At 36.0% G+C, this 14,479-nt stretch overlaps 1 protein-coding gene across 2 annotated transcripts in view; it reads left to right on the forward strand.

The window, feature by feature from the left end:
• CERKL (ceramide kinase like) overlaps positions 1–14,479 on the forward strand; it is a 37,929-nt gene that overhangs the window by 13,081 nt on the left and 10,369 nt on the right. For both annotated transcript variants that reach the window (XM_017735746.1, XM_017735747.1), the window contains exons 3-5: positions 956–1,087; positions 5,999–6,062; positions 8,907–9,049. In XM_017735746.1, the coding sequence (XP_017591235.1) occupies positions 956–1,087; positions 5,999–6,062; positions 8,907–9,049 (339 nt within the window). The remainder of the gene's footprint in view (positions 1–955; positions 1,088–5,998; positions 6,063–8,906; positions 9,050–14,479) is intronic.

A 14,479-nucleotide genomic window follows, 5' to 3' on the forward strand; every position in this document is an offset into this window, starting at 1 on the left:
AACCAATGGGAACGAGGCTGAGCAGGGGCAGGGAAACCCCGTGTCTGTGCAAGCAGTACACTTGCCAGAGAGTCTAGCTTTTATTTGACTAAGAAAGTGATAGTCTACCCTGATACTAAAACAAAATTTAGAATTGTTCAAATTGTGTGTTTTAAGTAAATACCAGAAGAAGAGCAGTATTGCACACTACTGCTTGCTTTTTGTAGCAAAGCAGTCTCACTGGCAATTGTAGGAATTCTAGAAAAGAGAACTTGAAAAATAATGTTACTGGTTTAGTGTGAGTTACTTACTCTTCAACAAAAATGCCATATTTCAAATAATAAAATTACTTCATGGGATCAATGTGCAAGACAAGGTTCAGCTTTGCATAGCACTATTTCTCAGTGTTGTTTCCTTGGATGTTGTTACTCCAAAGACCTAAATGAATAATAATTGTCAGATTTCCAAATGATACTGCCAAGTTTTCAATTTCTTTATATTTTTGTACTTCTTTCACAACGAGGAAATTTCCCTTCGATTGTTTGATTTGCACTCTCAGAAAAGTGTTGGATTGTGGTGTCAGTTTTGTTGGGTGTTACTTTTGTATGCCTGCTGAAATTGAGTCACATTAAATTCCAACAAGGATACATTTTTATGTGTGGGTTTCTTTTCTTTTTTGATGCCCAGACTTTTAACTTCACACTCATCCTGCTCCTGAATCAGGGTTTAACTAGGCTGTGACATATGCACTTTTGTTCTGGTTCCTACAACTGTTTATTAGCTGTACACACAAAATTAATCAATACTGTAATTTAAAGATAAGTAGTGGGCATGCAAGAAGAAATTTAGACTTTTTAAAACTATAATTTACTTATCCTGTCAAACTATTGGAACAGTTCTGACATTAGAAATTCATTTAAGCTGTAAAAATAGTCAGGTTGTGTGTAATCTGAAATGTTTTGTGTTCTCTTTCTAGGGTTTCAAAACAGACCAAAATCCTTGAAAGTGTTTGTTAATCCAAGCAGCCACAAAAGGGAAGCCACCCATGTTTATTTTGAAAAAGTTGCACCTCTTTTTAAACTTGCTGACATAAAAACTGATGTCACAGGTAAGTTGCTTCAAAAGCATAGCTTAATCCTTTGTGAAACTAATGCTTAAGCACAGTTTGAATTTACTGCTAAACCTTATTGCCTTTGACTGCAAGTAGTGCATTTGGAACTCTAGTTAATACAACACAATGTATTTTTATTTTGTCAAAAAAAAGTTTTTGTAATTCTGTTACTGATTCAGTATTTTTCACCTATAGCAGTCAATACTAGTAATCTAGGCTTTTTCCTGTGTCTATTGTAATTGACTTGAAAAATTATCAGTCTCAGTTTAAGCAAATTAGAAGAGGTCTCATCTTGCAGGTGTTCCTTAAACTTCTTCTGAAATGATGACTAGTTCAGGTTGCAGTCCAAAAATTATTCTGAGAAAATCCGATTTAGCCATGAGAATGTAATAATACAATAATGGTAGATGAAAATTAGCTTGCTAATTTTATTACCTGTATCTATGTATTTTTTTAACTATTTATCCCAAAATTTAAAGTAAAATCAATTGAAGATTAAAGACACATTAGAAGAAATGTGAAAAAGATTGTCTGTATTATAATTCTGCAGTGATAATTTCTTAACTATACTTAACTGAGAGGGAATGCCAGCAGCTTTATATAAGTTTTAATTCTCACAGACATATTTTTCCACCTGGAAGGCATGTATCATAGTGTGAACAGACTAATAATGCTGTCATGTTAGAAATTGAACTTACCCTTGTTCGGTCACAATTTTTAAAAAAAGTTTTAATATAAGTTGCGAATATAATTCGTAGAGGTTTCAAAAACATTTTTACTAGTGGAATAAAAACAGTTTTAAGTTTATTTTTTAATTATTAGCCTTTTAAATTTTAATAGGAAACTTCGGAATTGAGCCAGAAAAATGTTTAATGGCCTATCCTTTAATTAAGGTTATTTTGGCAATGTTGAAATACTATTGTGCTTATTAGCTGCCTAACACTCCTCCTACAGGCAAAATGAGAAAACTACATCAGTTTTCAATGCTAGTAGAGATAATTAAGGACTATGCATTAAAGGAAAAAAGAGGGTGGTGGTGGGTGCTGAGTAAAAGTCCTGTCCACTGGTACCATATTCTAATAAAACTAAGCGCTTTATTTCAAGTAGCTAGGACCGTTTTTTTTCATCCCATAGTTGTTTTGGATTTTGTGAAGTTGGAGTGTGCATCTTGCTGTTCCTGCTTTTTTGGAACATGGCCAGTATTTACATAACTAGTGGCATTAGGTACTGAAATTGTGAATGCTTTTGTACCGTTTTTGCACTGAAGATATTTTACATTTAGACTTTTCCACATAGACATATTTAAAGCCTAAAATCCATTGAACACAAAAATTTTATAGCAAATTTTAACCTCTGAAGTGGCTTCTAGTGCATACAAAATACAAAGCTTGCAGGCTACTAAAAACACCTCAGACCATCAAAAATTGACAGTGGAATGCTGAAAGACAGAGCTCTCCTCAGCCCATCTTGTACATTGGTAGCTGGTTGTTGCTTCCTCTCAGAAAATCTTATTCTTCATGGTAGCTTCTCTTGGAATAAACATCTTATGTGTTTAGAAGTTTGGAGTGGAAATGTTCTCTCCTATCCAAGGACATACAGCAATCTAAAGACATGAATGCAAATAAGCGAGTGCTGAAGTAACATTTACTTTTTCTAATTATTTTTAAATTCTCTAGGGTTTTCTTCCCCCCCCAAATGACTTTGTGTGCTGCAGCAGTATTGATTTCAATAAAAAGAACCAAAGGTCTTAGGGAATGGATTGTGTTTTGTTGGGGTTTTGGGTTATTTTTGTTACGTGCAGTAAGCAAGTCTCTGAAGTGCTTAGTGCACTATAAAGTGTGAATTAGCAAATTTAAACTGTAACAATTTTTTAACTGTAGCTAAGGTGAAATAATAGTTAAAATCTGGCCTCTTTTATGAATTGGGCAATCTTTTGTGCTGCAGTTGGGATATGGCTGCTAGGGTAAGTGACTCTTCCAAAAATTGAGTTCTACAAAAGCTCACTCTGCTGTTGAGATACCTGCAAGTACTGGCAAACTGTGATAATTGGAGCTAGTATTTTAGAAATACATTAGTATCTTGAAAAATCTTACACATAATTAAAGAAAAATAAATGAAGGAAACCCTGACTTGAATCCTAGCTTGTCTCACTTCTTTTTTTGACTTTTTTGCTTCCATTTATGTACACTTAAAACCTGGACATCTAGGCAAAAATAACAAGTCTTCCCAAACTCCTATTTTTAGGGTAGAATCACAAAGAAAAAGAATACTTGAGAACTGGACAAATAGCATTGGTTTAAATTTACCATATGATAAATAACAACAGATAACTGGTGTTGATGCTGGATGAAAATAAAATGTTATCATTAGCAGTTATAATCCCATTGATTTTAGTGTGTGGCATGAGTGCCAGTATATTTAGGTATCACTTGAAAGCATCCCCTGTTTGGAAGTCTTGAATTAACTGTGTATTGCTTTTTCTATGTGTAGAGGCCAAGCCCTTAGTTCTTGTTTGCTATGTGAGGAGGGCTTGAAAGTGTTTGGAGTATGTGTGACTCTGTTCAAAGGAGGTGCACCTTTGGTGTCCTTCCTTCAGAATGCTGTTATCTGAGATTTAAGAGCAAAACACTCTTGAAAAAAAACCCCCAAGTTTCTTAATTATGTGTTAGAAATGGTCAAAAAATCATTAAGTAATACTTTTGTGATTATATTTTTGCAATTATATTTTTGCCAAATATGTAATCTGGATCCTTCTCAAACAACGAAAGAAGCTTTCCTCCTATTACCAAAATACATTGAGTAGGTTTTTTTGTTTGTTTGTTCTTCCCCCGGAATTGGAAGAGTGCCAAATATTCAAACACTTAGCTTTTTTTCCAGCCATCAGAATGATTTATACATGTCCCTCTGGAGGTTGTCAAGCCTGCAGAAAACTTTTTAGACATGGTCTTTTTATGTCTGTGTTGGATTTTTCTAGGTTTTTTTTTCTACTTGAGTGATTTTCTATATGTTCTCCCAAAGTTTTTCCTGAAAACCTCATTTTTTCACTGTCTTTTTGTCACAGTGTGTCAAAATAGATCCTCTGTCATTCTCCCATCAAATTTTAAATTTCTTGGAATTCCCCAATCTTAAGCCTTGAGCATTTCTTCTACATAATTTCCAAACTTAAGATATTAGATGCAAAGAGGATGGAGTTGTTCTTAATCTGGTTAACATTAGTCATTTTTACTGTCTTTCTTGATTTCTCTGTAGACATGAGCCCTCTTTATTTTCACATCCTTGTTCTGTGAGTGAATTAATTCTGTAATAGTAAGCGTAGGAAAGCACTGAGCATGTTTTCTGTTACAAAATAAATGTAATTTACTGTTCCATTTTAATTAGACTGTACTCATAACTTTCTAAATGTCATCGTGTTCATTTAAAAAGGCATGTAACCTGGTAACCAACTCTATGTTTTCATGGGAAGAGTTTCTTTCACAGCTAAGCAATGGTAAGATACTTGAACCTTTCTGCGTTTTTGCATGATGCACACTTTTATTGGTCACTTTTCACACAGCCTACAGATACTGATAAAAGCATAATTCCTATTGGTAATGCAAAGCTGAATATGGTAGCTTAAATATTGTGCTTGGATAGTCCAGAGACCCTCTGCATGGAAGTAAATTCTGTAAATGATTTCCAGAAGTTGTTATAGTGATAGCTGTTTCTGCAGCAAAATGATAAATCTTTGCCTTCCAGATAATCAAAACAACTCTAGTTTATAGTTAAGAATTTTCAAAACACCAAGCACTAGAACTTTGCTCATACTGGTTGGGGGATTTTGAAGTTATAGGCAATATATACAATTTTTTAATGTGAAGTGTAAAAATAGTATCACTTTTGTTTTGATTTTGTTTTGATGTTTTTTATTTTTTAGGAGAAAAGGTGTATGCACGCACTATACACACAAACGTGTGTGTGTGTATAGGAGGAGATAGGGGTGTTTTCAGTTCTTGTAAGCAGCATTTGAGTAGTCTGTAGAAATACTGTTGGAACAGGTACAGATATGGAATGATTGTTTTAGACACCAAGACTAATAATTTTAGCAGTGTTTAGGAACACTGGAGAAAAGCCTTGAACTATGTGAGCACCAGGGACAGACAAGCATGAAAGATTAATGTAATTTTGCATATAATGATGCACATTCTTACACAAAAAATCCATCTGCAAGTGTCATGTCAGTCAGCAAAAATCTTTGATGGGTGGCTGCAGCTGGGCTGTCTCTTCTGGCAAAGCTGCCCTAGAAAATGCTAAATGTAGTTATGATGCTTCGTGCCATCTGTAGTATGCCAGTTTATCCTGTCTTCACTGGCATTTACAGTACTATATAGGGTATCAGCAAACACAGAGACATCAATGTGGAGTGACAGATTCATTTCCTCCAGAGGCTATGAACTCTGGTGTATACTTGTGCCACCTTCCTCTGTGTGTTATATTCTGTTGTCACTGGTATTTGGCTTGATTTCATACTTCTGAGTTTAAGTCCTCTTATTTTTGATTTAGCAATTTGCATATCCTAACACAAAGGCAATTAAATTTGATTGATCCTGAAGTAATTCAATCTTAACTGAGGATATGCTTATTTTCCTGAAGTTTACCCACTATGTCAGTGCTAAAACTTGCATTTTGATGCAACAAACATCCTCTTGAATTATCTGAATTTAAATACACTAAATAGCCATGTATCTAATAGCAGCTGAATTTTAATGTTTGGCCTTTTAGCATAACTGTAAAATATAACTTCTCATACTTTTAATGCATTAATGATTTAAAAAATAATCTAAATTGAATTACTCTTTTGTTCCTTATGGGCAAAATAATTTAAACCCCTTTAAAATGGTCTAATCTGCTGATAATTAATGTTTTTTGCAGTAACTGAATATGAAGGACATGCTCTCTCAGTACTTAAAGAATGTGAACTGCAGGCATTTGATGGGTAAGTAGGTTAGTGACTATGAATGTTAGTAAACCTCATCATGTTATTTTTGTTTGTATTCCAATCAAAATTATGCTAGTGGGTATTTAATGAGTTACTCTGTTTCTCATATATATGAAACCTGGGAAAGTCAGTTCTGTTAAATGCTTTGGTATTTATTAATTACTGACAATAGAAATGTATCTTGGATTCATAAATAATGGTAAATAAAGAGTAACAGTAGATAAAAAAATAAAGCTTTCCGAAATATGCTTCATGAAAGTTTCAGTCTCTGTAAGAATACTAAGACAAAGAAGAAAAAGCCTGGATTGTATCTTCTTTCACAAATATCTTCTACACTGAGTCATATTTGAATTGTTTCATCTTTGATCTTTGGGTAGAGTCACTGGGAACTTCTTCCCCTGTAAGGCTTCTCTCCAGTAGTCACACCTAAGGGCGAACAGGAGCAGAAGAAGCTGGAAGAATATAACCCTTAGTATGATGCCAGGATTTCTGAGGTGAAAAGGCCCCTGTCCTGTCTGGAGCAGCACTTCTGTGCCTCCTTTGGGCGCTGTGTGTGGTGGTAGGAGGCGAGTTGGTTCGTGTGCAGTTTGTGCACACAGACCTTGCACGCCTTGCCCAGGCTGGGAGGCAGCTGCAGGTGGGTTAGGTGTGGACTGAAGGCCATGCCAGGGTGCATTAATCTGCTGCTCTAATCAGCACCTGCTCGTCAAGTGGTGCCTGTTTCAGACTGGCAGAAACCTAATTGAAGTGAAAATGGAGAAATGGCAAGACAACTGTTTTTTTTAAAATTCACTGCAGTATGTAAGCAACATAGCAACATGCAATTTCTGAGCTTGATTTTCTCTCTAGGAGAGTTATGGTTCCTTCCATGTTAACAGCATATGAAGTAAACTTAAGCTTATGATTTGCAGTAGTAAACTGGAAGTTTATATCTCAGTGCTTTCTGAAAGCAGCACTCCTATGTGTTAATTCTTTTTCAAAGCTGTTTGTAGTTATAATTTCTTTTCTCTGATTTCCCCAGCTACCATTCTGTCTTGAAGGACCATAGGCATATGTTTTATATACTCTACCTTTTTTGCTATCCACTCTTTTTTAGGGACACTGAAAATTTAGGCACTTTGTCAATTTGGCTTTTTCCCCCTGATTTATGGCTGAGCTTTGGTGACAAATAGAGAGACTGCGTTTGTGATGCTGCTATCTCAGCTGGGTTTTCCCATTGTACAGTGACAGAAATAGACAGTGTCCATGCATATTTCATTCCTAGTTAGGAGCCTAAAATATTAAGGATATTTAGAGTAGCCCAGGTTAGTCAGTCCTTAGTGAATAGTTGATTAAGAAAGTTGCATCTGATGGTTAAATGTTTCTTCCTCTCAAAAACCTTTTTCAAGGTCTAAGTAAAATTTGTTTGCTCAAGACTTTCTACTCCTTATGCATAGCAGGTTCTCACTGATTAGCATTGGAATCCCAGGTGCCTGATGGTACCTTTATTTCCAGCCAAAAAGGCAACTCTTGATGATTAATGGTAAAATAATAAAAGTCAAATTTAGCAGCATTTTCATGTTATTCCTGGGACTCTTCATCTACACAGCTCTCCAAAATCAGAGGAAAATATATCTGTTTTCAAAAGTTTTAATAGCCAGAAGACAATCCACACAAGTCCTTCTGGGTATTCAATTTATCAGACTTCAAAGATTACTGGTTTTGCTACTGTGACAGAAAATTTTAAGCCTGGGAATAAACAAAAAATGAGTCAAAAGACAGGCGATGACTCCTGATTGCGAGCAGGAAGAAAATGTTCTTCAAACTTTTGTATTCTATTCTTCAAACTACATATTGTATTTTTTATTTAATGTGGCAGTGTTTAGCTAGATAGAAGAAACATTCCTAAAAATTAGGGATGGAAAATCATCTTGCAAATAGTAATAGGAACTGAAGAAAATATTGAAGATGAGGTAAACGATTTTAAACATTTAAACTCATAAAATGAGTTTTTTCTTATAAAGATCTGACCAGCTTTACCTGGTTGAATTATTGGACATGGTTTCCCAGCTGCATTCAGAGATAAAACAAAATAATATAATTTAAGTGAATGCCTCCTAAAGTAACTCTGACACTTCTGTCATAAGTGCTTGGAATTTATTATTACTATTCTTATTATTAAAATATGCTTCCTAATTTGGAGAATCTCTGTAATATGTACTTAAATAAACAAAAACAAGATAAAAAATGGTTTGCTGTAACAGAGCTTTTACAGACAAATGCATTCTTCTCTGTAGCCACAGCAGGTGGGAGTTTAATTATGTGCTCCAGAAGCAGTGATTAAGTACCTTTGTGCAAAGGATTGCTGGCACTAGGATTTTATACCTTGCTAAATCCCTCAACTGCCTGCATAGTGTGTGAAAATAGCTGTTTTCAAGTGGTTTTTTTATTTTATTGTAATATTTGGTGAGTTGTTATTATAAGGGCAATTAAAAGGCATTGGAATGTTTGTATGGGTCAGGATTGAAAGATGTAAAGAGCTTTTCCACTGAGGCACTTAAACGTGTTTGTTTCTTCTACCTGATCAGTTTATGTGCATTTCATGTGATAAGAAAAACTTGGTAAGTTAATATATTAACTTAGATGTAAGTTAAATATATTTACTCCTACTCAGACTGAAAGCAGAAATAAGAATGCTTAAGGAACGTTCAGGTAACATTCACTGATCTGGGAGCGAAGCCCAAGCTTGTTGTTAAAGAAAGAATGTTTTTTAGCTTTTTGAAGATTCATTATGTATATGGTGTGGGGTTCAGCTATGAAAGAGTTTGTTTTGAAGTGTTTGGCATTTTTGTTTTGTAATAGGGTAGTTTGTGTTGGTGGAGATGGATCTGTCAGCGAAGTTGCTCATGGGTTACTACTTAGAGCCCAGATAGATGCTGGGAAAGACACAGACTATGTATCAAAGCCTGTCAGAGCACCGGTTCCTCTTGGAGTAATACCAGCAGGTGAGAATGAAAGGTACTGTTATGTTTTGTTAGTCATCTGTTTTAAGTGCCTCTGGCATGTTCTGCAGTTTTGGCTACTAAAGGCAGTTCTTGATGCTAAAGCTTCAGTTACGTAAGGGAGCTATTGAATAAATGTCTTAAATTAGTGATTTATATTGATTACAAATGACTTGATTTTAAATTGTAATGATAATTTTTAGTAATGGCACAGATGAGCTCTTTGCCTGAAGGAAGAAGCTGAGAAGGAATAAAACTAAAATAATTTTCATCTGATCCATACAAAGATCGAATTTCACCCTTATTTCCTGACAGAAATTATACCAAACGAAAGCTTTGTTTTCTAGATTTTCCTTTCTTGTATCTCCAGTTTTCTTGGCAGAATTCTTAGTTGGATTCATGCTTAGGGTCTATTTTAAAATGGTGTCCCAGAAATACACTGTGTGCATTATATTAAAAAAAAAAAATTGCACACAAAGCTGCTTTCTCTCTTTAGTTTTACAGACGTGAAAATCTATTTCTCTTGAAAAGTCTGCTCCTTTTATTAACTTGTGTCTTGTGGTGCGATTTTGTTTGTATTGGGGGATTTGTGTGTCCCTTCTTCTCACAGTTTTTGTATTTGCCCTTCTTGGAGTGTAACTTTGCGCAGCAGGAAGGCTTCAGCAAGAACTGTTGTGGTTTAACCAGCAGCCAAGCCCCACGCAGCCGTTCGCTCATTCCCCCACCAGTGGCATCGGGGAGAGAATCAGAAGGGTAAATGCTGGAAAACTGTTGGGTTGAGATAAAGACAATTTAATAGGAAAAGAAAAAGCTGTGTGCACCAGCAATGCAAACCAAGGAATTCATTCCCTGCTTCCCTTGGAGAGACAGGTGTTCAGCCATCTCCAGGAGTGCAGGGCCCCATCACATGTAACAGTGGCTTGGGAAGACAAATGCCATCACTTCAAATGTCCCTTCCCCTATTTCATATACTGAACATGATGTCATATGGTCTGGAATATCCCTTTGGTCAGTTGGGATCACCTGTCCTGGCTGTGTCTCCTCCCACCCTCCCACGCACCTCCAATTTCCTCACTAGCGTGGCAGTACAAAAAGCAGAAAAGGCCTTGGCTCTGTGTAAGCTCTGCTCAGCAATGAAAAAAACATCTCCTTGTTATCAACCCTGTGTTCAGCACAAATCCAAAACACAGCTCCATATTAGCCACTGGGAAGAAAGTTAAACCTACCCCAGCCAAAGCCAGCACAAATCAGTACAGCCAGGGTTGATTCTGGACTAGGATATGAATCACTTCTCTTGAAAAGAAGAGAGGTACTTTTGCATGAACACTACTCTCTGGTGTGGATGTTTGCTAAGACTACTTGGCATAGTTTCTCAGATGCTTTTAACTAGTAAGGAAAAAATTCCCACAGCCAGTAAAACAGCAAATCACTGTTTTTAGTTTCTACCAAAAAAAAGGAACACATCACTTTGAACTGAGCAAGCAGATTTTTAAATGCTTTGACCTGGTTTGCACATATAAAAAGAGTATTAGTTGCTTGTAAAAGAGCAAGATTACATTAGGTTTTTTCTCAGGTTAAAAAACCCTTGGTAAAGAGAGCAGTCTCAAAGACATGAGGGTAATTAATGAATTTGAGTACATAAGTTGGGCTATCACTTACCAGCTCAGTCACTCTGAATATCTCAGTTCATTGAATCTCACCTCACTGAATCTGTTGTGTGGAGGTCACTGTGCCTCATCATTGGTGCTTACCCTCCTCAGTTTAAGACAAATGCATCATGGTCAGAAAGCACTTGTATACCCAAAAGAATTCTGTACAGCTTCTTACACAGAATGGCATAGATTTTGTAAAAGAGGATGAGAACAATTTATAAAATGATATTGTGAGGAATTCCTAATAAGTTCTTAAAAATAATCTATTGTTTGTTCGATTTCCATATTGCTGATATTCCATGAGGTAGTCAGTTAGGAAACAGGTAAGTATGATACATGTTCTCATGAGGATGCAACTCTGGTCAGTTAACTTCTTTTCCCCACCAGAAATCCATTGTACAAAATTATTATGATTTTCCAGCCAAGTAGAAACAGCAACTGTATTACAGGGTAGTATTATGTGAGTGGCTTAAAATCTGGTTTTAGCCTCTATAATAAGTAGTTAAGACAGCATTTTGAACTTTCAATCATCTTGATGTGAAGGAGATGCTCTTGAAACAATTTACCTCCTGAAGGGAGCGGTCCAGAGGGGAGTATGTTTTTACTGAAATACTCTACTGAGCTGCCTTATTATGGTCCAAATCAAATGGATGAGATGTGGGGAAGCCTGCAGTTGTACTGCTGGCCATTAGCAAGAGTGTTTGTTGCTATGGGAACTACTGCTAAGAAACTGTATGGAGGGGGAAACAGAGAAAGAGGAGGGGGAACTGGAAGGACATTAAAAAAGCTATCCAGTTGTTACAGAACAAGAGACAATCTATATCTGATGCCTGTGAACCTTTTGGTCCAAAGTGGTTCATTTAAATAAATTCATGATTCCCAATTAATTCAGAAAATAAAATGTTACTGAGGGACTGTTAATTTCCATGATATTTCAGGCAAAGAACCAAAATGTTGGTGCAGTTTTCATCAGAATTTTAGCTATGCTTGACTAGGAAGTCATTACATCACATTTATCTGTTTGGATGGGGGAGACATTAACAGCCTTATGAATATTCATGCCGTCTGGTTAATTAAGTTAATTGTACTGCAGAAGTGCTTGCACTTCCAAGGACAGTTTTTTTCTCTACAATTTCTGTTTGGTACCTACATCAGTCATGCTTTACATGACCTGCAGATACTCTGTCCTTACTGAGATGCTTTTGCACTTTTGGTGGGAAGGAGGTGGTAGGAAGTTGTTTGCAACATCAGGAAAATAGATTGATATTTTGAACAGAATTACATTTTTGGAGTAATAAAATCTTCTTTGTTTCTGTAAAAACATAGATGATAGAGATGCTGGAATTGTATGGATGAAACCTTTTCACATTAAATTGAGTAGCTGGAGTGAGAACTAAAAATGTGACTTACTAATGTGTGAGGGGTGCAAGTCATGGGCATCAAAGGTTTTTAGTCTCTGAAGTAATATGATAGTGTTCAGGGGAACAATTGTTATTAGTAAATGATATCTTGCATAGGGAGAAAAAAGCTCCTTGCATAGGAGCTTGCATAGGGAGAAAAAAGATTAGTTGGGAGTATGAATAAGGGCATTAAAACCATTATTATTGAATCACTATTTAAATCAGAAAAGCTTGTATTATAATTTTTGTATAACTTTTATAGTTTTTGCTTTGTTTATAGGCTGCATGTTTTGGGTTTGCATGTTTGTTTTGCTCTGGGTTATTTTGTCTGGCATCCTGCTTGTATAGGACTTAGTTAATGAGGCACATTATTCAGTCATTATTGGGACCAAAAATGGTGGTAGGCATGTACCAAGTGGGGTTTTTAGAGAATATGATGGTGCTTGCTCCCACAAAACTGTGCTTGGTCTAGTTCTTCAATTTGTGGAAGGGTGGATGTGGTACTTACGTTTTAGAGCACAGAACTTGTTTTGTCTTCCTTGGAGTAGTGAAAAGGTGGGATTTTGCCTTGTTTACTTCTGCAAATGTTAATGAGCTCCAAAGATTTAAGAGAAGGATGCAATTACTTGTGTTCATCCTGTTTAGTAGGAATGTGATTTAAGTCTCATTAGAGTCAGTTTGAAGATTGGTACCGACTTCAGCTGTGGTTATTTGGTATCTTGCTGCCATCTGCTTTGATAAATTACTCCTAAATGACGATTGCAGCTTAAACTCATACCAAGCTTGATCTTCCAAACTGTGTTCCACCTTGTGCTCTTTTATTAGTTTGATCTTTAGTGAGAAGTGAAATATTTTTTTCAGAATAACAACTTCCCTGTTTCAACATACAGGAAGTAAGCGTGATTTGCCTGACTTGTAACGATCTGCTGCTTATGTGTGTGATTTCCTTTGTTTTGGAGAGATACCTGTAACAGTTGATAAGAGCTGTATAATTTTGATTCAAGGAAATATTTGAGTATTTTTGAGTTACATCTTCAGCTACCTTCACTGGCAAAGCAGAACTAGTTGGATCTGGAAGCTAAATCCCTGAAGTCATTCAAACATGAAATAGTGTTGGGCATATACTTGTATTCTGTGAAGAATTGCTTTTTAGGGCAACTGTGGGGGTTTTTGTAGTTTTTGGGTATCTGTTTCCTAAATAGATGTACCTCACTTCCTTCATATAGCAGAAACTCAGAGCTCCTCTCTCTGATGTTATGGCAGTTTTCCACGAAGTCCTGAATTACTTTCAGAGGTTAAGGTGCCCTAAGGACTTTACTGGTGATCTGTGGGATTCCCAGTTATACTACAATTTTTTATTTAGAGAAATTATTGAAAAAAAATCAGCAATACATTCCTGAATAAGAATGACATGATGCCTTTAGAGCTTTGTAATTACATACATCAGTCTTTGCAGTATTTTTTTTCTACCACCTGCATGACATCAAAGATAGCAGAATTTGGGGATAAACAAAATTTTTCAATCTGGTATGTGATGCTTTAAAAGTGCTTATTTAAATATTGAGTGCCTGTTGTTTGAAATGTGATAGTCTTTCCCTTTCCTCTCCTTTACCCTACTTTAGAAAGACAAGCAATTCTTCCATAAAACTTAGGGCAAATTTAACATCCAGAATTGTCTGTTGCTGCTGTAGCATTTTAAATAATTCGAAAGAAAATAATTTGGAAATCTGTGTGAGCTCATTTTCATATGGGAATGTTAGGTTCTAAACTGTTCTTTTGTAATTTTTGTTCTTTTAATTAAACTATTGTTGAATTATTCATCCCGTATGAGTGATATGAAGAAGTCAGTGTTCTGCCTGCTTGGTGGCAGGCCCTACTTCTTTATTTTCTGGAGGTGAGTTCTTTTGTTCTGCTGCTTGGCAAAGTAATGACAGAAATGAGAAAAATAAATTTGAAATTTTTTAAAACTATACCCATTTAGGAAATACACGACTGTTCCTTTTTCATGATTTAAAAAATAAATTTATGTTTAAAAGTCAGCTGATCCACAGTATTTTATGTCCTAGGCATTAAAGCAGAAGGGCAAAATTTACATATATGTATCTCCATGTTTCTTACCCAGGTAAAGTGCCTTGACATGTCAATCACCACCAGTCACGGGCCTTCAGAACTCTGCTTCTTTCTTTTGCAAACTGACAGCTGGTTTTCCACTCTCTCTTTCAACTCTGTGCTGACACTGCTGGGTTTTGACTTTTCCTTCTGTTTGCCGCCTGAATTACTCACTCCCTTGTTGCAAAATCTCTCCTCTCCTCTCCTCTCCTCTCCCCTCTCTCCTCTCTCCTCTCTCCTCTCTCCTCTCTCCTCTCTCCTCTCTCCTCTCT

This window comes from Corvus brachyrhynchos, unplaced genomic scaffold, assembly GCF_000691975.1.
Source record: "Corvus brachyrhynchos isolate BGI_N302 unplaced genomic scaffold, ASM69197v1 scaffold255, whole genome shotgun sequence".
NCBI classification, from domain to species: Eukaryota; Metazoa; Chordata; class Aves; order Passeriformes; family Corvidae; genus Corvus; species Corvus brachyrhynchos.